Source organism: Solanum stenotomum, chromosome 7, assembly GCF_019186545.1.
Source record: "Solanum stenotomum isolate F172 chromosome 7, ASM1918654v1, whole genome shotgun sequence".
NCBI classification, from domain to species: Eukaryota; Viridiplantae; Streptophyta; class Magnoliopsida; order Solanales; family Solanaceae; genus Solanum; species Solanum stenotomum.
Genome location: NC_064288.1, coordinates 12,861,484 through 12,888,384, shown reverse-complemented (window position 1 = coordinate 12,888,384; position 26,901 = coordinate 12,861,484). Strand labels below are relative to the sequence as shown.

At 37.4% G+C, this 26,901-nt stretch overlaps 1 protein-coding gene and 1 pseudogene across 2 annotated transcripts; both read right to left on the bottom strand.

The window, feature by feature from the left end:
* Nucleotides 1–6,832: 6,832 nt before the first annotated feature.
* LOC125870957 (uncharacterized) lies at nt 6,833–14,869 on the bottom strand. 2 transcript variants are annotated; one of them, XM_049551513.1, is made up of 11 exons: nt 14,653–14,869; nt 13,339–13,434; nt 11,226–11,302; nt 9,996–10,072; nt 9,731–9,791; nt 9,004–9,071; nt 8,824–8,905; nt 8,407–8,490; nt 8,205–8,303; nt 7,843–7,962; nt 6,833–7,240 (listed from the first exon to the last, which is right to left on the bottom strand). In XM_049551513.1, the coding sequence occupies exons 2-11, from the start codon at nt 13,430–13,432 to the stop codon at nt 7,058–7,060; spliced, it is 945 nt and encodes a 314-aa protein (XP_049407470.1). In that variant the 5' UTR covers nt 13,433–13,434; nt 14,653–14,869; the 3' UTR covers nt 6,833–7,057. The 2 variants fall into 2 exon arrangements, with proteins under 2 accessions (XP_049407470.1, XP_049407469.1); XM_049551512.1 differs by having other exon boundaries at nt 6,835–7,240; nt 13,339–13,482; nt 14,653–14,868.
* Nucleotides 14,870–18,740: 3,871 nt separating this feature from the next.
* On the bottom strand, nt 18,741–22,677 carry LOC125871870 (uncharacterized; annotated as a pseudogene).
* Between the last annotated feature and the right edge of the window lie 4,224 nt (nt 22,678–26,901).

Below are 26,901 nucleotides of genomic sequence, written 5' to 3'. Positions count from 1 at the left end.
ACTGAAAAGGATCTGATGAACAATAGCCTAGGTATCCTTCATGAAGCAAAAATAGCCTTGGTTGACCAAATGAATGTTGTGGAAGAACAAGTGATAGTTCTAGAACTTGAAAATCTAGAACTTTGGGAAAAATTAAAGATGTTGAGTGAGAAATATGACAGCGGTAAGGGGGAGGCCAACAACTTGCAAATCGAGCTAGAAGCCAGTTTGAATACTGCTGAAACAAAACTTTCTATGGCCTTGGAGAGAAATAATCAGTTAGAGAGGGACCTGGTCCGTGTCAAAGAAGAACTGAACAAATCTCTCAAGTGGACCAACTCCTCAAAATTGCTTGCAAAGCTTACCAGTCAAGGTCAAAATGATAGGAAGGGGTTAGGAAATTCAAGAAAAAGTCCTTCTTACAATCTCCATGGCAAAGATGTGCCCATGTCTGATAGTTTGTCGTGTCTCCATTGTGGTCGCGATGGTCACTTGAAAAAGGATTGTCCAGCTTGGAAAAGGACGCAAGATAACCTCTCAAAATATTCTAAACAGAGGAACAGGAAGAAGAAGGGACCTGGTCAACAGAGCAACAAGCAGAAGAAGGGACCTAGTCAACAGAAGAACTGGCAGAAGAAGGGACCTGATCGTGCTCCTGTTCCTAAGTTGAAAAAAAATCAATCTGCCTCACTGGACAAATAATTCTCTTATCACTCCTTTATTGCTTACTGGGAACCCCAACTAGAGTGGGTTCCCAAGGCTAACAAATAATATGGTATTCTTGTGAGAAGAAGTAGCAGCAGTCAGTGTTGGTTCATGAATAACGGATGCTCAAAGCACGTGACTGGGAAATTGAAAACTTTTTCTCTCTCAAGGCACTTCAAAGTGGAGGTGTCTCATTTGGCGATGACAGAAAATGTATGTTTTTTGTGAAGGCATGATTGAGAAATCTATGGAACACACTATTGAGAATGTGTACTATGTCAATGCAGTTGAAGTACAATCTTTTAAGTGTTTCATAGATTTGTGATGAATGAAATAAAGTTAAGTTCTTATCGAAAAGAACATGTGGTCACAAACTTGCTCTCTCGTGCGATGATCTTGATAGAAAAGAAATGCAAAAACATGTGTATTGCTGATCTGATTACTGTTCGTTGTGGCAGTCTCACTTGCCTTAGTGCTCAAAGTGAGAATGTTGAGGTATGACATGAGAGGCGTGCTATTGTGAATGTTTCTCTACTGCACAACTTGTGTCAAGGGACCTGGTTCTCAATCTGCTCAAAATAAAATTTACAGATAACAAAGTTTGTGGTGCTTGTGTTAAAAGGAAGCAGATCAGACCATCCTTCAAGTGGAATATACAGGTTGTTAATATTCCAAAGGACTTTTTGGCTGAAATGGTGAATAGTACATGTTTTTGACCAAAATGATGATAGTGAGAAGTGTAATCTCAATGATGTTGAAAGAGTATTTGTGGGATACTCTTCCTCCAGCAAGGTCTATCCGGTGTATAAAAATGTGTGCATTGAAAAAGAGGTTCATATGATTTTTAATGAGTCTAGAAGAATTGAGAAGTAAGTTGCAAAACAAAAAAGATTCTGAGATAGAAGAGATGTTTCAGATTCAGAAAGATTATCTAAACAGTGAGCTTGCTGAAGAACACCCTCTTCACGAATCCAGCAGTCTCAAATAAGCTGATGCAAATTATGAACCTGATGAGGGACGTGGTCCTGTAGATAGTGCTGAACAAGAATGATGCAGTTCAAACTGATAATGTGAATTCTGAAGGTGAGAATGAAGAAGCTAATCAAGCTCAGTTTGAAAGATAAAAAGTATGACACTCGATTCCCAATAAGCTGATAGGATGTCTAAGTTCTTCATCAACAATGGCTTCAAAAGAGGTAAAATTATCAAAACCCACTTTTTGATATCACAAGGAAAGGAATTGTTGATCATTCAAGTGTATATCGATGATGTCATATTTGGAGCAACCTTTTGAATTGTTGTGTGACGAGTTTGCCGCATTCATGGGTAGTGAGTTCTAAATGAGCATGATGAAAGATTTCTTCTTAGAACTACAGATTCAACAAACCTCTAAAGGTACCCTCAATTGTCCAGAAAAGTACATCAATGAGCTGCTCAAAAGGCTTTACATAATTGAAGTCAAGACAATGTTAAAAGGGGTAATGTCATCATGAAGTTTTGCAAAATGAAAGATCAAGTGGCTGACATCTTCACCCAAGGCCTTTTTCATGAACATGTATGTACTCAGAATGACTTAGCTTAAGGGAAGAAGATAACGCAACGTGATCAGGACAATTGATATCTGAACAAAGACAGGGACCTGGTACCAGTTTAGAGAAGCTGTTGAAAAGGTTTCATGTTATGGATGCCTAGACAATTCATACTCTCATGGGCACTAACTTGAAGTTGGATGCTGATGAGCCTGGTTCAGAGACTCAATTTGTGTACAAAAGAATCTCATTTGAGGGCTGCTAAGAGAATCCGAAGACATTTGAAGAAAATAGGGACCTGGTCCTATTCTGTCCATCAAGAGACTTTTTGATTTGGAGTACATGGTGATGCTGATTATGCTGGGTATCAAGTTGATGGAAAGAGTACCTCAGGAGTGGCTTATTCTATAGGCTGATCTTTCGCTCATGGGGAACTAAAAGGCAAGATACAGTTGCTCTTTCATCAACTGAGGCAGAAAATGATTGAGGAAGTGCAGCTTGATGGGTTCAACGTTTGTGGATCAAGCAACATCTTGAAGCTCTTAGAAGACCTTGCTGAGATAATCAAACTGATGATTGGGAATGCTGAAACCTTCTTGAATGGATCCTGCCTAAAGCAATCAACTCTCTCATGACTATGCAAAGAGGGAGCAGGTATCCTTGTTTTTCAGTTATATATATTTTAGCAAATGCAGTCTCATACCTTTTGTAGGTATACACACATGGAAAAAGGGCTGAAGGAAAAGAGAGGTCAGGACAAATCTAGACAATCACATTCAAACTAAGAGAGGAACCTGATCCATTCTCGAAGGTTAGAACTCTTAACATTGCAGTTTGAATTATGCATGAGAACCGTTGCAATTGCCACAAGTTTGTCATTCAGGTATTTGACCGTTGTCTCATCTTTTGAATACCAAAATGACTCTTTCTTTCATATAATACATCCTCTCACTTTCTTTATATTCCATATTTCTTTCCATTTCCACAGAAAATCAATTTCCCTTCCAAATATCAGAGTTTTCCGAAACTATTTTCTTCTCACTCAAAAACACTTCCAATTGTTAAACTCTTTGTTCTTACTCGAGAATTTTCTGATGAAGATGTTTTAAGTGTGAAGAGGACCAGGTCCACAATGCAAAAGAAAGAAGTGGAAAATAAGATGTTCAAAGAGGGAGAAGTTGATATTCTGAGAACTGAAAGTATTTTGAATAAGAAGGTGTCTGATAATAAAAAAAAAATGGTTTCTCAATTATTGTTCTATTCATCTCAGAGGCCTTGAGTAAGTTTGACTTCATCAATCTTTTTGTCATGAGAAACTCAGGCTTGCATTGTATACTATGATAGTTTCTCTTGCTAACAAGGATGCTGAAATAGTGTGCCTAAAGACTCAACTTCTGAAACAGCACTATCAGAGGGACCAGGTCGTTAAAAAAAATATGGCAGCCCCAAAGTTTTAATATGAAGGTTGGGCAGCTAAGAATGTGAACTTCAAGAGAGGCTTTTGCAAATACCATGCTAAGGGATATGCTCTACTAATTCTTTCTTTTAATCCCTTTCCTCCAAGTCATCTCTTCTCTTCCTAACTTTCTATGCCAGTTTCATTCCTCTTTTTGGGCATTGTTTTGGTTTTCATTCGTAATTATATTTGCAATGCTTTGAGGGCTTATCTTTTATCTATGGATGAAAAACGTCTTGTTTCTACTGACTTGTCTTATTACTTTATGCATTTTTACTCATGCTCAGTGTTGCCCAAGTGACCATGAATTTGCTTGAACTGCATTTCTGTCAACTTGGTTTACTACTTTAACCCTTTTTTATGATGTCAAAAGGGGGAAAATTGTTAAGGTATAGGATCAATGATGTTAGGAGGATTAAATGCTAGCTACTTGAAGAGGACATGGTCATACTGATAGAGGGAATAAATGCTAACTACTTGAAGAAGACCTGGTCATGCCGATAGGGGAATTCAATTCTAGCTACTTGAAGAGGACCTGGTCCTGCCAATAGGTGGAAGAAGTTGTTTGTCATCATCAAAGAAGGGGAAAATGCTATTTTAATGTTTTGATGATTTAACAAACTTCGGGATGATGAAACTTCAGTTATCTGAAGAGTTCTTGTTGATAGGGGGAACTGGTGAATAAGTTTGTTATCATAAAAAAAAAAGGAAATGTTATTTTGATGATTTGATAAACTTCGGAGATGATGAAACTCCAGTTACCCGAAGAGTTCTTGTTGATAGGGGGAACTGGTAAGTAAGTATGTTATCATCAAAAAGGGGAAAAATGTTAGTTCGAAGCTGATATGAGTGTTAGTTTGAAATTGATATGAAGTTTTGATGATTTAACAAACTTATCGATCTAACAAGGAACCAGATCCTTGTTATTGGGACTACTGACAGGGAAATGAATGAATAAACTTAGTGTGAGGAATATTTGTGTGTAATCATCAAAAAGGGGGAAAATGTTATATTCTAGGTGTTTTGATGATCCTCACAAATGCAGGGACCTGGTCCCTGACAGAGTACTCTCGTCCAGATACAAATGGAGTACAGCTGTAAAGCTGTCATGTCAGGTGGTAGGTGAAAAGTGCAATGTCCTACACCAATAGGAAGAACGGATGAGATTGTATGCTTCAGTGTCTCACAAACGCAGGGACCTAATCCCAGGCAGAGTTCTCTCGTCCAGATCTATAATGGGGTACAGCTGTAGAGCTATCGTGTCAGAGGTTGATGAGGCGTCAACGTACTACACCAATCAGAATGGACGAGAGTGTTTGTCCAACGGGTAATAACTCTTTATGGTTGATATTTTCTACATGACAAACACCATATTAAATTCATTCATCCTAAGAAGGAAGTCAGCCAACAAGCCTTTTCAAGAACTCACAAAGAAGTTTGCAAGGGACCTGGTCCCTGCAAGACTGCGACGTGAAAAGGTGACAAGACAGCTATCAGAAAAGCTGCCACCTCTAATGTGGTAGGTGCACATCTTTTCTAAACAGCAAGCCTTCAGCCAATAGGAGTGTTTCAACGAGTTTGTGTTGATTTATATCATCTCTTTCCAAAATATACAAACTCAAGATTTGGCAAGCAAAAACTCACAAGCTAAGAAGAAGAAAGCCATCTTCAAGGAAGAACTCAAGCACAAGAACACATACATCAAGGACCTGATCAACATAAAAAGTGCTTTCTGTACGTGCTGATGTTCTTGATTGTTTGTATTGAACTTAACTTGTAGGATTCGCTTCACTCTTGTTAGAAACGTTTCAAAGTGTTGCTTGAGTCTTTGTAAGAACATTGTTAGAGTTAACTTTGTGTCTTACGGTTAAAGTCTATATTAATCAGTGAGGGTTAGTATAGTGGGCAATGAATGCATTGCTTTGTTGAAGTCTAAGTTATCTAGAGTTACGTAGCTTAGTGGGCAGTGTAGTATCTGCTCTGGCTCATCTAAGTAATAGGAGGTATTGCTTAGAGTTGGGATTAGCAGGCTAATCTTAGTTTGTAAACTTGCTTTTGCTTTTGCTTGAAGAAGATTAGTGAAAGAAGTTTGAAAAGTCCTCGCAGGCTAGGTCGTGGTTTTACTCCCTTGAGCAAGTAGGTTTCCACGTAAAGTTGTTTGTTCACACTTTACTTTCAGCACTTATTTTACTTTATGTTATTGTAGCTGTGCTAAGGAACTGGTCCTTGACTGATAAGTGGATGCATACATTCTAACACCTTCCTTTTAATGGACTACTACTAGATAATACTTGGCATCCGACGTGTCAAAAAATTGCCTACATAGCTGTCCACCTAGGCAGCCAACGTGGATAAAACACTCCCCCTTTAAATTATGTCTTCTTCTCCATTTAAAACCCTAATTTCAATTTTCTTCTCTAATTTCTTAAAATAACTTTCTTCCATTACAATTATTTGTTGTAAAAGAAATTATTAAATGGTGGATAGAAGGAAATGATTACAATAGATTATAAGCTTTTGCTGTCTTTTCAAAGAAAATCTTGGAAATGTAGCGATCAAGGCGTGCTGGAAATGACTTTGGAATTCAAAAAAGAAGCTTTTGTGTTGTAATTAAATAGAACATTCTCAAAGAGATCAGGAAATGCCATACTAGAATGTTTTTACTGCATCTGCAAGTTATCTTAGTTGAGCTATAATTATTCGATTATCTATTTGTTTCTGTTAACATCATAATGTTGCTTTTAAGTTGTAATTATCTCCTTCTTTCCATCATTTAATAATTTCTTTTATAACAAATAATTGTAATAGAAGAAAGTTTTTTTTTTAAAGAAATCTGAAATTTGAGTTCTAAATGGGAGAAGAAGGCATCAATTTAAAGGAGGTGTTTTAGCCAGTTGGCTGCCTAGATGGACAACCATGTATGTAGGTAACTTTTTGAAATATCAGATGCCAAGTAGGATCTAGTGGCAGTCCATTAAAAGGAAGGACATTTGTGGTCCTTTAATTAGACGGAAGGAGTATTTTTTATACCAAAAATAAATGAAGGTCATATGTGCTCCATTTCAGATAGTTCAAGGTAACTTTGTCCCTTTTCCATAGATTGAATGATTAGTCTAATTCTAAATTTAGATTCCCACTTAAATAGTTTCAATCACTGTTATACACTTGTATATCTGAGGGGCAGGGGATGGGAGGGAAGATTAAACTACATAGTACACACCATATGCATACAAGTACATTTATAGGAGGCATTAAAGTTCAAATAAATAGAATATCTGATTCAGGCTACTATACAAATTCAAGTCCAATAGAAGTCGTCAAATCAACTAGAAGTTAGTGCTCTGTTGAGTGTCAAGCATCAAGCCTCTAATTCCATGGGGAAACCACCTTACATTGAAAGTAGCCCAAAGAAGGGATTTGTAATGGCAGTGTGCAAAACCATGCCAGCTGATCTCAGTAGCGCCATATCGACCTTGTCGCTGCGCAAGACCAAAAAATCATCTTTCTCAGCTCTTTCAAACCCACAGAGTTCGAGAAACTGCACGCCTTCTTTGAAAAGCCCAACTCTAGCCTGCCATCCCCGAGTAGAAAAACAACATTAACTCAAATCCAAAATCCACAAGATCCAAGCAACACGAAATGACATCATTTGAAATTGGCCAAGTTACAAAAACAAGCTATCCCGAATTTTACCAGATTTCAGCCTTCACAAAAAAGGCAATCTGGTACAAAACAACAGTAGAATGGTATTTCTGAAAACAGCACATTACATTTTTCGTTGCTAAATGTACCGTGAGTGAAAGCAGACAAGACAATACAATTACACATTATGGTAGACTTATTGATAGGCAACACATCATACCTTTAGAATAGAAAGAGGGAATGATTCTGAGATACTACGGCACACATGCCGAGGACATGGATGAAATGGACAAGATTATATTGAATGAATCTAAAGATCCTAATCTACCTCCACCCCATACACAACCAGCACTTAACACATGTCCCCACCACCAGATATACATGCAAAATACTATGGAGAGAGAGGACGGGGCAGGGTGAGAGATCCAGCTCCCAGCCTCTCTCCTCATAGTTATAACTATCTCGAACCTTACAGTATCAGAAAATGAAGTAAAGTTTCATTCTTTCAGCGTGTGCTTAAAAAGTATTCACCTGGAAAGCTGGATTACTAAGCCGGATCTTCCTGAACTTTCCATCATCAGGATTGCTAACGATGTTTTTCACATAAACTAACAGAGTTTTGAAGGCCCGTTGCACTTTCATATCCTCTTCCTGAAACATATGAACATTTGCAACATGATTATACTGGATAAAGCATGGTTTTCAAAGCTGATATCTGATAATTGGGTGTAACTTGATATTTTATAATGCATATATTGTTATAATTACTTTCCTGAACAGCCTGTAGCAAACAGAAGGGAGGAAGCTAAAAGCTAGTTTGCATAGTCTTGTAAGAAACTGGAAACTTATTGAGAGCTAAATAGTGAAATAGAAGAGACGACAAAATCAGATACCTTGTGCTGACGCCTGAGAGATCTTAAGCATTCCATCAAAACCTCTTTCTTCGTAATTAAGTTACCAGATAACACGGCAGAATCAACTTTCAAAGGATTCTGAGTTATGAATTGTGATTTTAAAAGAGAAGAATCAAAAGCAGTCAAATGGACGAAGCCAATCAATCTTAGGAACCGTCAACAGAATTACAAAGCAAAATACCTTTGTCTCTGGCTTCGAGGTTTTAATGGATTTTAAAGATGTACCGCTATTCAAAGACGAACCAAGTCTAGCCCTCCTGTCTGCCTGTCAGGACATGAACTCACGACTTATCCCAGTCCCAACAAGATCTGAAGTTGGGTAACTAAATACAGAACTAAGGTCCATATAGCGAACCAATATGCAAAAGTTTCAGTTTACACGAAAAAATAGAGTGGGCTACATTTATTCAAATTTGATATAGAATAAACAAACAGATAACAGCACGACAAAATTTTCGTCGTATCTAACTGCATTTGCACTAGTAAATACCTAAACTTACTAAAAAATGCAGCTACAGCACATATCTGCATTTGATCATCAGATTAATACTGTTTGGACAAGTACCGACAAAACTTGACTAAGAATTACAAGTAATACCATGTCCTGCTGAAGCTTTTGACGAATTCTTTCCCTTGCCCTTCTCTCCTCCTCTTTTTCGGTCTTCCTCTGTGCTTCAAAACTGAAACATGAGCAAAGTGTAGAAACCTAGAATAAGGATTTTTGACCAACTAAGCACAAGGTATTTTATAAAGTAACATCGCCAACTTAGAAACATACCGCTTCCTCTCATTTTCCTCTGCCATTCGTTTTGTTGCAAGCCGTTCTTTGCCTGCACGTATCCTTTCCTGCAAATAAAATGAAACATTTAACATTTTAATAAGTAAAACACCTCCACATATAACAGCTGAACACTAATAATTCTGTGAGACCATACGCACTAGTTTCAAGTATAAACATTTGACAGAACAAGCAGAAGCTGGAAATCACAAAAAAAAAAAAAAAAGTGAAACAATAACTAACTGCACATTGCTCAGCAACGCGCTGCAGGTTGTTAGTTTAGTTTCAATCATAGATATGTAGGGTTTTTGGGTCAATGCATTTCAAATTATCTCAATAGGTACTGCCTGAAATCTTTCCCTAATTGCTTGAAGGCTAAAACTACATGGACTTAACATCTTTGCATTACCAGTAGTTAGTGAAGCATGTTTTTTTGTTGGTTGACATTAGTCACTCATTGGAATCTAAAGTTTGAAGTTGATCCAATAAGTGGGAGATATCTAGAAGGTGATGCCATCTCTCGAACAGTGAGCCTGGAATCCTTGCATTGGTTTGCATTCACTAGTTCATGTTGAAAACTAATCAAATCATGCATCAAACGTTCATCACATCATTCAATCACAACCATTAGATCTCTCACATTAAACATATTGACAATGAACTTTCTTCATTGAAACAGAACTTACACCAGAGAAAGTTCTTACGAGAATAGGAATATACTCCATACCTTCTCCCTTTCCTTGTCCAGTTTTTTCTCTTCCTCTTCTCTCCTCTTGCGTGCTCGGTCCCTATAAAAGCAGAATTTTCATTCACCGAAAGCTTCAGAAAGGAAAAATGTAGTAATGAAAGACTGAAAACAAGCCATAAGCTAAACCACACCGAAGCAGTTTCAAAATCTAAACAAGAGGCAAGGAGATAATACTTCCAATGGCAGTTTCCGGTTTTTGGATAAACATGAAACCTCCTCATGAAACTTTAATATAAAATCAAACCTCAGCTCTTGTGCTTTCAACTTTGCTTGTTCCGAATCGAAAGTAGGAGTAGGAGTTTCAATAATGTCAACTGAAACCTGTATGCAACTCTCTTGTTAGAACTTCTAGGATTGAATTGTACAATAGGACAGTTATACAAGATAGGAAACATGAAAATTAAACAAAAGGTGTGCTGGATTTAGTTCAACTCCCAATTTTTCTGGAATATCATCCATTCTTATCGACTCTGTTTCTGTTTTTTCGATTTGACGATGGAGCTACTTTTACTCTGTTTTACTCAGAGCATTTTTAATTTTTCATTGCCAGTATTGAAGAAGCAAAGCTATTAAAGAGCTTAAGTAACTCGACTATGGCGAACAAGTTAACTTCATTTAGTTTTCCCCCTTTATCGCTATCACTTCTTCGAGTAATGTACTAACTTTGCAATTGAATCAGAGAAGGTTTTGCAGGTTAAGTGGAAACGATGAACTCAGGCATGAAGATGCTGTAGATGATCCAGAAGCCATTGCTTCCATGGTGGATATGTGAGTTAATTTTGAAAACAGAAGGTGAAAATTTTGCAAATTTGAAGCATATTTAGGAACAAATCACATATTAAAAAATCAAACATTAAATCAACATTCAAAATTACAGTAGATATTAAAAACAAAACAGACTTAGCTTATTAAATTTTGAGAACTAATTTCACTTGAAAGTAAACATACTCAAACAAAATATACTTCTCACTCTTATATTTTGCTAAACTTTTCACCATATTAGTTTTAAAGACACCACTAATGTATCTGATGTAGAATGTTCTTCTTAATTTTGACTATAAAACTTAGAAAGCTCCAGTTAATCATCTCCTGTAAGCACTAGCCATTAGAACTTAATTCACCATCTACCTTATGTATCAAGAGAAGTGGAAAAATACCCCAAGGTACTCTACTGTACCTCTCTCAAATACTTCAACCATGCTATAGTAATGACTCTCTCTTCTTTGAAGATGAACATATTTGCATACTGTTGCAACTGTGTCCTGAATGGATGTCCAAATCTTACAACCAATTGAAGGTGAAACTATTACTAAAAATGCACTTGGAACTTACAGTTAAATTAATCTCTCTGTGAACTTATTCTCATCTTAAAAGTGACAATAGAGTCACAAATGAAGTTATCAAATTACCCAGACACACTGTTGTACATGGTAAAGAAAGGCAATCATCATTCATTCAGTGTTAAGCTACATACCATGGGCATCTCATCATTGTATGTCTCATCCTCATGATCAACAATCCAATTTACTGCAGCCTCAAGGCTTGAGTTACCTGAAAAAAGTAATGATTTGGAATCATAAAAGTGGAGAGTTAAGTTAACCACAAAAGGATACATCTAAAAGATAAAACAGCAGGTCAGTGCTAGTAAATAGATAAACTCTCTTTCTTTTTCGAAGGTGGGGCTCGGGTTGGGGTGGAGGCAAAAGCACCAAAGGATGAAAACTTGGACCGGACATCTATAGTGATAATTCCCAAGGTAGTGATCATGAGGTTGAAGCCAACCTTTCATGCATAAAGAGTTTAGAATGTATCGAAGATATGTGAAGGAAGATTTGAAAGCTCAAAGCATGCTCAGATGGAAGTTCAAACCCACATTTTACAAAGACGGCCAAAGGATAATTGACCACATTTGCAATTAGTATTAGATATAAGTTAGGATTGGCTTATGCTTATAAGCCATAAGTTATAAGCCCATCCAAACAGGCTCTAAACCTTTTCAAGGTTTGTCAGGATAAATGGACTTGCAAGAAAACAAAGGGTTAATCAATATCACTTTAAAACTTTGTTGATCCAACATCAGATCAGGATAAAAAAGTCTCAACACAAACTATTTTGAGTTGACCTAATTAACCAAATCTACACAAAAAAAAAACAAAGAGCTAGTCAATATCACTTTGAAACTTTGTTGATCCAACATCACATCAGGGTACATCTCAACATAAACTATTTTGAGAGGACCTAATTAACCAAATCTACACAAAAAAACAAAGAGCTAGTCAATATCACTTTGAAACTTTGTTGATCCAACATCACATCAGGGTACATCTCAACATAAACTATTTTGAGATGACCTAATTAACCAAATCTACACAGATCTTCAAGAGAAAGCTGAACAGGTCGTTAGATACAAGAAGAAGGCATATATGATGAGGTTATTTTAATTTAACGAGCCCAGTTTTCAAATATTCCCATAATATAAGATATAAAATGGATCAAGGAAGAAAACATGCATATAATTCTGTTAGAATCTACTAACCCTCCTTGCTGCTCTTGAAGGTTGCAACATACCGCCAGATAAAATTACTTGGGACAGCTCAAAAGATGGTAGTATGTTCACAGTCAAAGCAGGCTACAGTCACATTTGTGTGCACAGAATGGAAGGATAGAAGATTGAGGATATATGGAGGACTAGATTACCTGTCAAGGTGATTTGCTTCACCTGGGCCTGTCCGACACCGGGTAACCTCAATAGAAGAACATTCAGTTTGTCAAAAGATACTACATGGCCTTCAAAGCTCAGAGATTATTACTAAGCTCTTTCTTCATTGCACAACTGCAACAGACATTTGGAGCTAATTCTATTCTATTTTGGACTAGGTTGGGTAGTGCCACAGTCAACTAAAGAAGTTTATGAATGCTGGTATTTTTGGAGAGTTGATAAGGCCATGAAAGGGATCTGGAAAATGATTCCAACAACTACTTTTTGGTTTATTTGAACAGAGAGGAATCGTAGATGTTCTAATGGAGTCTCAACCTCTAAACACTTCCAGGACGCTAGATGTTTAACTAGCTTTTTAAGCTGAAGCATCCTCTAACCCCAGTAAATAGTACTGATAATTTTTTGGACTCATTAGTTCTCTTGTCTTAGCATAGTGCCATAGTTAATTCATGTATTGGAGCTAGCTACTACATCTCTTTTGTACTTATTGCATCTATGTGATGGCTTATTAATGAAACCTTCTTCCTTCGTAAATTAATATTATATCAACGCGTCCTTTACATCTCAAGGATATGAAACAGAATCATGGAGAGAATATTCGCACAAAAATAGGAATACATTATAAAACTAATAAGTTAATGTAGAAGCATAAAGTGATTTGTGGAGCTACATCCAAAATAGAAAATTTGAGCAACTTTCCTATACAAAGCTGGAATCTTTTAATAAGGTTGAATTAACCACCATATTGTCTAAATGTTTTATACTATTCCAGAAGCAAAAAGGTATTTATAATTGTCTCCTGAACCTTTTAAGCAAATATACGAGCGACTTTCCTATAATATATCTAATACCAGAAGGATGAACATACCAGATGAACAAAGAGCCTTGGTGGCTTGAGCCTCTGAAAATCCCATTGCTTCGAGTTCACTTACCAAGCTTCTGTTAATGTCAGAAGCATCCATTTCTGATTGTCAATATAAATTCTCCCAAAATCAGCAATATTCAACTGCTTCTGTGAAACAAATGTTTTTCAACAAAGGTATTTAATATATGGAGAAAAGGCAGCTTCACTTAAAACAATATTATACTCCTTAGTCCTTATATGTAAATATTTTTGGCATTGTTTTAATCAGAATACTGGACACAAACCATTCAGAAAAGAAATAAAATCAGAATATTGAGCCTAATGAGGCAATATAGAAGCCTTTCTGTGCATTCATCTTTCCTGATTGTTCTTTATTTTATGTTGCAAGAAATCAAGATCAAGTTTTAAACTTCAGAATATATTCAAAGATGCCTAATAGCATAAACTCCCTCCTGAATATGAATGCTTATGTGGAAGGACTTGCTAGTGACAAGCATGCATCTTCATGTGAACAGTAGCAAGATTTCATATTTGAGTCTCAATAGCTATGTTGCTCGGACTCTTCAAAAATGTCAATGGGTGCGTGTCTGATTCTCCAAAAGTAGTGTATTTTTGGAGAATCAGACACGGGTGTGGCATCGAAAGTAAAGAGTCCGTGCAACTTAGCTCAATAGTCCTTTTATCGGTTTAGGCATTTAAGTTCCAATGTTAATATAGTTGCCTTTTTTATTTTTTTTCCTAAATGCAGAGGGGTCACCATCCTTGGGTTTATGTACAACTCTTTAGTCACTATGACAAGTGCATCAATCTTATACAAAGTCATTCCGGTTGTGCTTTATAGTGTGAGAATCATCATAAACATTGTCCGCATAACGCCCAACTAAAAAAAAAAACCAGCAAACAGTAATGTAAAATTTATTAAGTATGAGATAGGGGGAAAGAAAAAAATATATATATCCAACATGTATCGGCATCAAATTAGTGTGGCAATATAAATGGAAGAGGGTAAAAAACAAATTACTTTAATACGATGAATTAGAAGTAGTTACTGATTTAATCTATATAACAAGCCTACAACAAAATAACCCATTCAATAATATGATTGATTCGATTTACTCCTAACTCCCAAATAAGTTGATGCTAGCTCTATGAATCCTTTATATCCATTCCGCTATATTTTCGTATAAAATGATGTGAAGCCACTAAAGAAAAAGAACTCAATTCAATGTACAGTGGATGCATAGGGAAGACGAAGCGAAACAAAAAACTAAAAATCGAGTACTACTTTAAAATAACAATAAAAGGAAGGGAACTTACTCTGTTTGTGGCAAAGAAAAAATTAGGTGTTATTGTGGATTTGATGGAGAATAGAGAAATGCAGAGTTAACTCAGATTCTAGGGAATTGAGGAAGAAAGTGGAGAAGAACGCCATTGCAAGTTAAGGAGGGATGCGGATTCTTTGCCACAAGGCTTAAGGTAAGTAGTTGTAGTTTCTGGGTCGATGGATTCTCAGCACCGCAACATCAGAGGTGAAGGTATACGGGCGGGAACCACCTGGACAGAATTTAACCCAATTTAAAAAGGGAAAACTAATTACTTCATTTAAATTTTTTCAAATTATTTTATTTTATATCATAATTTAATTTATACTCGACATTTATTTTATATACTTCTTTCTTTTTTTTCATTTATTTATGCATTTTTATCATTTTATTTTTTTCAAATTACTTTATTCATTATTTTCGTTTAACATTACAATTTCATTCGTGTTCAATTTTTATCTTATATACTCTTTTTCTTCTTCTTATTTATTTCTTTATTCGTTTATTTTTATCTATTTTTTCCTGCTTTTATTTTTCTTCTTTATTGGATCCTTTTAATTTCTCTTTTTTTCTTTTTCTTTTTAAATTTTTTATTTTATGTTCCTATGTTTCTTCTCTTTTTGTGATTATTTTTTTATTCTTTATTATTTTTTGTCCCTTTTCATTCATATTTTTTTCAAATCATAAGATTCTTTATTTTTCCTCACAATTTAATTTCATATTTTATTTTTTAATTCTTCTCATTTCATTTAATTTTCTTTTCGTTTTTTAAATTATTTTTTCATTTGCTTCAGTCTGTAATGATATGATCACAGTATATCAATACACTTTCATGGTATCATTGATGTATATTTCAATACTTTAGTGAGAACTCTATGATGACCTCCATGATGTCATCGTTATATATCTATATACTAACATGATATGACTCAGTCCGTAATGATACCATCACAATATATCTATATATTGTCATGATATCGTTGATGTGTATATACTTCAATCCTTAAGTGACACCTCCATAAGACCATCATATGCTGGCATGGTATCACTAATGATTGTTTCATACAGGCTTAAGTCATGTGCAACCCCTTAAAGTTGTCTGCATATTTCACTTAGACACCTCAATTTAGCCTTATACCTATTGAATACTTAAATCTTAACAAATTTATACCTATTTAACACAAAATGATAATGAAAAAAAACAATAGTGCATGCATCTCAATCGCATATACATAGCAAATGAACTAATGAGACAACGACACGTGGCGATTGATTTTTTTAAAAAAAAACTCTATTTAAATAATACAAAAGGAATTTTAAGAAAATATAATTTTATTTTTTAATTAACCCACCCCCACCCCCTTCTTCTTCTCTTCTCCCCTTTGCACTGGTGTCACAACCCAAAAATAGATGTGATGGCACTCGTCTTATCCCACCAAGACAAGTCAGCCTAAAACCCAATCAGATCGATAAAGTGCGGAAATAAAACAAAAGTCCAATAACAATTATTAATACGAATAACAAGTCAACTTAATTCAATCCCCAAAACTTGGTTGTCACGTGCACAAACCTCTAATGTAAATACTAGAATTGAAATAAAATGTGTAAGTCTCAAATGACGTTGTCTTTCAAATAAAATAAAATCATAAAATAGGAGTAAGAAGGTTCGTTGAGAAGACAAACAACTACCTCACAAATCTCCACAGAAAGCCTCGAAAACGAAGAGAATAGAAGGTATCACGAAGATCCAGGCTCGTAACCTACAAAAATGTAAAAGTAAGGGGTGAGTACCAAACCACACGGTACTCAACAAGCAAACCTCTAAACACAAGCTAAGGGAACAGAATACGGGTACTCCTTACACCCCATCGTAACCTCCACAACTACACCCTGCATAAACCAGCCAAACCTAACAGTTCACAGTTTACAAAACATACAACTCAACAACCATAACAGATTATATATTCTCAATAACAACTCAATATTCATCAATAACAAGTTCCACAGAAAGGCACTTACAATATCAGCAACACACAAGATCAAGTTCATCAATGATAAAATAAAATGTGTAATGCGATGAAATGTAATGTCAAATATAGTGATGCATGTCTGACATATCGATTTACACCCGTTGTCTCTTAGTTTAAGACCCATTGGAGACATATCTGTCCATGCATCCATCGCGGTGCGCGATACGACCCTAGATAATAGTAACCATCGCGGCGCGCGATACGTCTCTCGAAATATAGTATCCATCGCGACGCGCGATACGTCCCTCAAAATGGTACATCCTCTTATCACATAACACTTATCATAACCATGCCTTAGAGCAATGCAAATGACATGTTCACACAAATAATAATGAGATGACCATTTTCATAACATTGCACAATTCACAACAACACAATCATGATACAACATCACAATGATTCAACAAGTCTTTCAAACCATTCTCAACACATCACACACAAACAATTAATCCAATTGCATTTTATTACCCCATTTTCATCATTAGAATTAATCAATGTGGACAAGTCAACCCATCACCAATTCCCATTACTCCCAAACATATACCACAAGGAAATTTCATACGCTTAACAAAGATTTAAAAATCCACTTGTCTCAAATAACTGAACAATCACTTCGAGACTTGAGCCTTCCCTTTATGTTGAGCTTCCAAATCAATGCAATCTATTCAAGTACATATTCACAATAAGATTTCGAAACTAAAAACACTCACATTACTATAGGTTTAGCCTAGACCCAAAAACTCGCCCAAATTCATAATAAAGTTTCTAAGTTTCAAGCCTAGTGTTAAGCTTCAACTTCTCCAATATCACAAGTCTAATAATATTTATACAATTTGGTAACCCAATATTTAATTTTCTATCTCAATATATTACATATTTAATTTATAATATGATACTTAAAATAAGAACAACTAACTATGAAATCTAACCGATCAAGCAAATTCATGGCAGAACCATGAAAAACTCACGAAATCCAACAAATTATCCGTTCCTGACAATAATTGCATAATGCCATTAACAACAATCACACCCACCATATTTTCACTTCAAATTTCCCTTCTGTTAAACCCCAACAACGTACTGGCAACTATTCAATTCTCACTCTTGATTCCAATCCAATGATTGTCTCATCATCATCTATTCAATTAACCTACTTGCCTTAAATTTCCAGAATAGCCTCACGGTCCACTTTATCAAATATACAGCAATATACCTTAATTCCCATCCAATATCTCTATTACATAATTTTTATTCTTTTATGGGAAAATGCATAAGTACCCCCCCAACCTATGCCCAAAATCTCTGAGACACACCAAACCTTTACTAAGGTCCTATTACCCCCGAACTTATTTTATATATAATTTTCTACCCCTTTTCGACCTACGTGGCACTATCTTGTGGGCCCAACGTGTGTTGATAATTTTTTCAAGGATAGTGCCACGTACGCCGAAAAGGGGTAGAAAATTAATTAAAAAATAAGTTTGGGGGGTAATAGGATCTTAGTAAAGATTAGGTATGTCTCAGGAATTTTGGGCATAGGCTGGGGGGGGGGGTGTACTTATGCATTTTCCCTTCTTTTATCTATCATTACCCTCTCTAATGCCAACCATTAATTTCGTCCTCACCTAGCCTCCAAATTTACCAAATATGAATGACACACTAAATCAAAAGAGAACATTAAGTACTCTGTTAAACCAAATTCTCAAACAAGATTCCCTTTTATCACATAATCAATTAGATAAAACAATTACAACAAATTGTACTACTAATTGTTACCTGGAGATCAAATTTCTTTCCCTTTCCACTCTTGTGCGTCTGCTTAGGTAAAGTTTCTGACTCCCTTTATTTTCTTAATAAATTGTTTATTAAAACTGACACAATCCATTAACTTATTTTTAACACACGACCCTAATGGTATAGGGTCTTAAATAAAAGATCACTTTAGCCCACTAACTATCAATTAATTCAATCAACCATCAATTAATTAACTCAGGTTAAATGAATAGTTCAAAATTTTCAAAAATGACCTTTCGGGTCATCACATTATCCACCACTAAAAATCATGTTCGTCCTCGAACATAAGGTGAAAGAAAGTACCTGAAGCTTAAAAAAGCTGAGGATATCTGGCACGCATGTCAGACTCTGTCTCCCAAGTTGCCTCTCCCATTGATCGGTGCTTCCATTTCACCTTCACTGAAGCAATCTCCTTGGTCCTAAGCTTCCAAACCTGCCTGTCCAATATAGCTATAGGTTCCTCCTCAAATGTCAAGTCTGGACCCAACTCCACTTAATCGAGTGAAAGCACATATGACTCATCCGAAATATACTTCTGAAGCATAGAGACATGGAAAATAGGATGAACTGCCGACAAACTAGGTGGCAAGGCCAACTTATAGGCCACTTCTCCCACTCGGCTCAAAATCTCAAAAGGTCCAATGAATCTAGGGCTAAGCTTGCCCTTCTTGCTGAACCGCATCACACCCTTCATGTGTGACACTCTAAGCCAAACATGATCGCCCTCCATAAACACTAAGGCTCTAACTCTCCGGTCTGCATAACTCTTCTGTTGACTCTGGGCTGTCAATAGTCTATACTGAATCATACGGACCTGCTCCATATCATCTCTAAGCAAGTCAGTATCCAAAGAGTCCATTTTCGCTGAATTAAACCAATCGATCGGAGACCTACACAACATCTCAAATAGAGCCATTTGAATACTAGAGTGATAACTGTTATTGTAGGCAAACTCTGCTAAGGGTAAATGTCGATCCCATCTAGCACCAAAATCGATCACACATGCTCGGAGCATGTCCTCCAACACCTGAATCATCCACTCGGACTGACCATCTGTCTGAGGGTGAAAGGCTGTACTCATATCTAGCTAATTACCCAAACCATGTTGTAATGCCTTCTAGAAGTGAGAAGTAAATAGTGAACCGCGATATGATATAATAGAAACAAGGACCCCATGTAGTCGCACAATCTGACTGATATATAGCTCGGCTAACTTCTTTGTCGTATACTTCACCTGAACCAGAATAAAGTGGGCAGACTTGGTCAGCCTGTCAACAACAACCCAAATGGAGTCATAACCACCCACTGTGGTAGGCAAACCCACAACAAAGTCCATAGTGATCTGCTCCAACTTCCAAGTAGGAATAGGCATCCTCTGAGATACACCCGCGGGACGCTGGTACTCACACTTGACCTGTTGGCAAGTCAAACACCTAGAAACAAAGTCTAAAATATCTCTCTTCATCCCACACCACCAGTAATGCTGACTCAGATCATGATACATCTTCGCCGCTCCCGGATGGATGGAATATCGAGAACAATGGGCCTCCTCTTGAGTCAGTCTAGTCAACTCGCCCGTCTTGGGCACACTAATCCTGCCTCTGATCCTCAAGACACCATCAGAATCAATGACAGCCTCCTTGGCTTCTCCTCTCAATACTTTGTCTCGAATGAGACATAACTTCTCATCATCAAACTGGTGCACACAGATCTTCTCGACTAAAGAAGACCGAGCCTCAATAAAAGCAATCATCTCATCACGCTCCTCTGAGATCTGCAACTGGACAAGACTGTTAGCTACCATTTGAACATCTCTAGCCAATGGTCTCTCCTCAATACTAAGTGCTGCAAGACTCCCCATACTAGGAGTCTTCCTACTCAGAGCATCGACCATAACATTGGCCTTCCCCGAATGATATAGAATGGTCACATCATAGTCCTTCAGTAACTCAAGCCATCTACGCTGTTTTAAGTTCAGATCCCTCTGACTAAAGATGTATTGAAGACTCCGATGATCAGTGAAGATCTCACAATGCACCCCATACAAATAATGACGCCATAACTTAAGTACAAATACCACAGCCGCCAACTCCAAATCATGAGTAGGGTAATTCTTCTCATGGGACTTCTACTGCCTAGAAGCATAAGCAATCACTTTCCCCTTCTGCATCAACACTCCACTTAATCCGACTCCTGAAGCATCACAATACACAGTAAATTCTACACCCTCCTCAGGTAGAGTTAACACAGGTCTTGAGCTTTTTAAATCTCTCTTCACACTCATCAGACCACTGAAAACCCACACCCTATTGAGTCAATCTAGTTAATGGAGCCGCAATAGTAGAGAAACTGTGAACAAATCGTCGGTAATAACCTGCCAATCCCACAAAACTCCGAATCTCGGTAGGAGAAGTAGGTCGTGTCCAGCCTCTAACTGCCTTAATCTTGGCCGGATCTACTCTAATACCCTTCTTGGACACCACGTGTCCCAAGAATGCCACAGAATTAAGCCAGAACTCACACTTTGAGAACTTGACATATAACTTCTCTTCCCTCAATCTCTGAAGTACAATCCTCAAGTGTTGGACATGGTCCTCCTCAGTCTTGGAGTAAACCAAAATGTCATCGATGAAGACAATCACAAAAGAATCAAGGTATGGTCGAAACACCCTGTACATCAACTCCATAAATGTTGCAGGGGCATTAGTCAACCCAAAGGACATCACTAAGAACTCATAATGCTCGTACCGAGTCTGAAAAACCGTCTTAGGGATATCTGATGCCCTAATCTTCAACTGATGATAGTCGGACCTTAAATCAATCTTAGAGAACAATGATTCCCCCTGTAGATGATCAAATAAGTCATCAATACGTGGAAGAGGATACTTATTCTTCATTGTTACCTTGTTTAACTGTCTGTAATCAATGCACATCCTCATAGTCCCATCCTTCTTCTTCACAAACAACACAGGGGCTTTACTCAATAAATCCTGCAACTGATCCTTCAACTTTTTCAACTCTGCTGGAGCCATACGGTAGGGAGAAATAGAAATGGGCTTAGTGCCCGACTCCAAATCAATAGCAAAATCAATATCCCTATCGGGAGGAACACCTGGAAGATCAGAAGGGAATACATCAAGAAACTCCTAAACCACGGGAAGAGAATCCATGGAAGGTGGTTCAACACTAGTGTCCCGAATAAAAGCTAAGTAAGACAAACATCGTTTCTCCACCAATCTCTGAGCACAGATAAATGAGATGACCTTGCTAGGATAAGAGCCATTAGCACTCTTCCACTCAACCCTCGGAACACCAGGCATTGCTAAAGTCACAATCTTAACATTACAATCAAGGACAACATGATAAGGAGAAAGCCAATTCATACCCAAGATCACATCAAAGTCTACCATCCCCAGAATGATTAAATCTACCCAAGTGTCATACCCCGCTAGAGAAACAAGACAAGATCGATACACTCGATCCACCACTAAGGGCTCACCCACGAGTGTAGAAACACGAATAGGTACAGTCATGCTATCACATATCATATCAAATTCAGCAGCAAAATAGGTGGACACATAAGAGAATGTAGACCCTGGATCAAATAATACAGACGCAGATCGATGGCATACTGGGATGATACCTGTAATAACAACATCAAAAGTCTCCGTTTCGGGTCTCTCTGAGAAAGCATAACAGTGGCCCCCCCGGCCACCTCCAGCTTGGGTGGTAACTCTACCCCTACTGTGTTGAGTTGTAACACCACTACTAGAAGCTCTACCGCTTCTACCTAACTGAACTCTGCCTCGGCCTCTACGTTGTGGTACCAGTGGTCTAGCATAAAATGAAGAATTAGGTTGGGATCCTTCACGACCCCTTTGGGAAGTACACTGTCGCATCAGGTGATCGGGATCTCCACAAGAAAAGCAAAATTTTTGACTCGAGAACTGTTGTGCGGACCCTGAAAACCCACTATAATTGCCTCGCCCCATAGGTCGCTGTTGTGAACCGTGACCCGCGCTATAAGAACCCCGAGGTATCTGACCACCCTCGAATGTCGATATAGATGCATGAACGGGTCCCCGCTGCTAAAAGAAACCACTCCTTTTGTGTGATCCCCTACCTCCAGATGAGGCACCATGAAACTGACATGATGTACGGACCCTTTTAGGGTCACCAAACTCTTCTCTTTCCATCAATTTTGCCTCTTTAGCGGCGCTCACAATGGACTGGAAGGAATCCCCCCTCTAGATGCTCTAAACACAGCCGATCTGATAAAGAAAGTCAGCCCCCTCACGAATCTATGGATCCTCTCCGTCTCGTCTGGAATAATGGCTAAAACATGCCTAGACAACTGGCAAAAACGTGCCTCATACTCTGTAACTGATAAGTTGTCCTGTCTCAGATTCTCAAACCTGAAACGACTCTCTTCTCTCACGCTCCGAGGGATAAAACAGTCATGGAAGGCATTGGAAAACCTCTCCCAAGTCACTGGAGGAGATCCAACTGGCAAAGCCCCAGAATAAGTTCTCCACCACTCTTTCACTGGCCCACGAAGCTGGAGTGTAGCATATCGAACCCCATGTGACTCAGCTAATCCAACAACCTCTAGCAACACACAGCATGTAGTCAGAAACTCATGATCGTCCTCACACTTCCCACCCTGAAACTGAGGTGAGTCCATCTTTCGAAATTTCTCATACCTACGTTGCTCATCCTCTGTCAGAACAACCAATGGTGCACCTTGACCCCCAACTGCTGGTGCAAGATCATTCTCAACCACATGATCCTTTGGTGGCTGCCCCACCGCATCCTGAATAACTGGAGCTTTCTACTGCTCTTGGGTCTGATCCCCCAGAGACCTCTCCAGTACGACCTCTCACTGGTGCTGCTCCACGGCCACGACCTCTGGCTAGTGTCGTTCCACAAGCACGACCTCTAGCTCTGGCTCTACCCCTAGCTGGGGCCTCAACAACTGCCTCGGGAAGTGCCTCCCATCTACCACCAGTAACAATCGCCCTAGTCCTCGTCATCTGTCAAAAGCGTATACAATAACTCAGTACTAAAGAAAGTAACCACGCACGATGAGAAAGAGTGAACAAAAAGAAGTTTCCTAATAGTCTTTATAACCTCTCAGAGATAAGTACAGACGTCTCCGTACCGATCATTGAGACTCTACATAGACTCGGCTTGTATACACGTGAGACCTATGAACCTAGGGCTCTGATACCATTTTGTCACAACCCAAAAATGGATGTGAGGCACTCGTCTTATCCCACCAAGACAAGTCAGCCTAAAACCCAATCAAATCGATAAAGTGCGGAAATAAAACAAAAGTCCAATAACAATTACTAATACGAATAGCAAGTCAACTTAATTGAATCCCCGAAACCTGGTTGTCACGTGCACAAGCCTCTAATGTAAATACTAGAATTGCAATAAAATGTGTAAGTCTCAAGTGACGATGTCTTTCAAATAAAACAAAATCATAAAATAATAGTAAGAAGGTTCGCTGAGAAGAGAAACAACTACCTCACAAATCTCCACAGAAAGCCTCGGAAACGAAGGCAATAGAAGGTATCACGAAGATCCATGCTCGTAACCTACAAAAATATAAAAGCAAGGGGTGAGTACCAAACCACACGGTACTCAACAAGCAAACCTCTAAACACAAGCTAAGGGAACATAATACGGGTACTCCTTACACCCCATCCTAATCTCCACAACTACACCCTGCATAAATCAGCTCAACCTAATGGTTCACAGTTTACAAAGCATACAACTCAACAACCATAACAGATTATATATTCTCAATAACAACTCAATATTCATCAATAACAAGTTCCACAGAAAGGCACTTACAATATCAGCAACACACAAGATCAAGTTCATCAATGATAAAATAAAATGTGTAATGCGATGAAATGTAATGTCAAGTATAGTGATGGATGTTTGACCTATCGATGCACACTCGCTGTCTATCAGTTTGGGACCCATAGGGGACATATTTGTCCATGCATCTATCGCGACGCGCGATACGACCCTCGATAATAGTAACCATTGCGGTGCGCGATACGTCCCTCGAAATATAATATTCATCGCGGCGCGCGATACGTCTCTCGAAATACTACATCCTCTTATTACATAACATTTATCATAACCATGCCTCAGAACAATGCAAATGATATGTTCACACAAATAATGAGGAGATGACCATTTTCATAACATTGCACAATTCACAACAACACAATCATGATACAACATCAACAATGATTCAACAAGCCTTTCAAACCATTCTCAACACATCACACACAAACAATTAATCCAATTGCATTTTATTACCCCTTTTTCATCATTAAAATTAATCAATGTGGACAAGTCAACCCATCACCAATTCCCATTACTCCCAAACATATACCACAAGGAAATACACGAATTCCATATGCTTAACAAGGGTTTAGAAACCCACTTGCCTCAAATAACCAAACAATCACTCCGAGACTTGAGCCTTCCCTTTATGTTGAGCTTCCAAATCAATGCAATCTATTCAAGTACATATTCACAATAAGATTTCGAAACTAACAACACTCACATTACTATAGGTTTAGCCTAGATCCAAAAACTCGCCCAAATTCATAATCAAGTTTCTAAGTTTCAAGTCTAGGGTTAATCTTCAACTTCTCCAATAGCACAAGTCTAATAATATTTATACAATTCGGTAACCCAATATTTAATTTCTTATCTCAATATATTACATATTTAATTTATAATATGATACTTAAAATAAGAACAACTAACTATGAAATCTAACCGGTCAAGCAAATTCATGGCAGAACCATGAAAAACTCACGAAATCCCAACAAATTATTCGTTCCTGACAATAATTGCGTAATGCCATTAACAACAATCACACCCACCATATTTTCACTTCAAATTTCCCTTCTGTTAAACCCCAACAACGTACTGGCAACTATTCAATTCTCACTCTTGATTCCAATCCAATGATTGTCTCATCATCATCTATTCAATTAACCTACTTGCCTTAAATTTCCAGAATAGCCTCACGGTCCACTTTATCAAACATACAACAATATACCTTAATTCCCATCCAATATCTCTATTACATAATTTTTATTATTTTATCTATCATTACCCTCTCTAATGCCAACCATTAATTTCGTCCTTACCTAGCCTCCAAATTTACCAAATACGAATGACACAATAAATCAGAAGAGAACATTAACTATTACGTTAAACCAAATTCTCAAATTCATACAAGATTCCCTTTTATCACATAATCAATTAGATAAAAACAATTACGATAAATTTGTACTTCTAATTGTTCCCTGGAGATCGAATTTCTTTCCCTTTCCTCTCTTGTGCGTCCGCTTAGTTAAAGTTTTTGACTCCCTTTTTCTTAATAAATCGTTTATTAAAACTGACACAATCCACTAACTTGTTTTTAACACATGACCCTAATGGTATAGGGTCTTAAATAAAAGACCACTTTAGCTCACTAACTATCAATTAATTCAATCAACTACAATTACCCATTAATTAATTAACTCAAGTTAAACGAATAGTTCAAAATTTTTAAAAATGACCTTCCGGGTCATCACAATTGGGTCACCCCTGCGCCACAACCCGTCAACCACCAGAAAACCATAGCCTACGGTCTTCTTCTTCGTCGTCGGACCTTGTTTTCCTTTCAACTGAGTCGTTGCGCCTCAAACACCAATAAACCATAGCATTCACCCCTTTCTTTTTCTCCATCGAATCCTATTCCTTTCACCGACGTCGATAATACACCATTGTTGCCTATCTAAGCTAATCCCTTATTTATCTTTCGTTCTAATAGCATCAAAACGTTCCATCCATTCTCTTCATCTTCTTTCCATTAGTAAACATTTATCACAATTATAAGAAAATAATAGACGTTTTTTCAAAAAAATAATTAATTGCTTCGCTGGAATACTATTTTCATCTTAAACAATGGAGTTTCGCCGGAATATATTTTCAGCAGAAATAATGAAGCTTCGTCAGAATATTATTTTCATCGGAAACAATAGACCTTCACCAGAATATTTGAGACTTTAATCAGATCTACATAAAAAATTTTAAAAAAAGGAATGAAAAAACAGTAGAGGAATTGGAGAGGGTGAGGGAGAGGTGGAGGAGGTGGGTGTGTAAAGAGACATGGAATAGTTGCAGAGAGAGGATGAGAAAGACGTTCCCTCCCTTTCTTTTTATTTTTATTTTTTTATATTAATTATTATTGTTTATTAATGTAGCTATATAAGTTGGAAAGAAAAAGAAAGCAATATTATTTCTAATTGTTTTCACGCGTTTTAGGAGAGTGAACTACATTTTTTTTGCCATGTCAACTTTTTGTGTCTAATAGGAATCACTTTTGAATATAT

Bases quoted from the DNA above. Each gene is read 5' to 3' on its own strand.
- LOC125870957 (XM_049551513.1), bottom strand. From the start codon at position 13,432: ATGGATGCTTCTGACATTAACAGAAGCTTGGTAAGTGAACTCGAAGCA. The intron at 9,072-9,730 runs GTATGGAGTATA...TTTTATTTGCAG, and splicing joins TGGACAAGGAAAGGGAGAAG to GAAAGGATACGTGCAGGCAA. The intron at 8,304-8,406 runs GTATTTTGCTTT...TTCATAACTCAG, and splicing joins CCTCGAAGCCAGAGACAAAG to AATCCTTTGAAAGTTGATTC.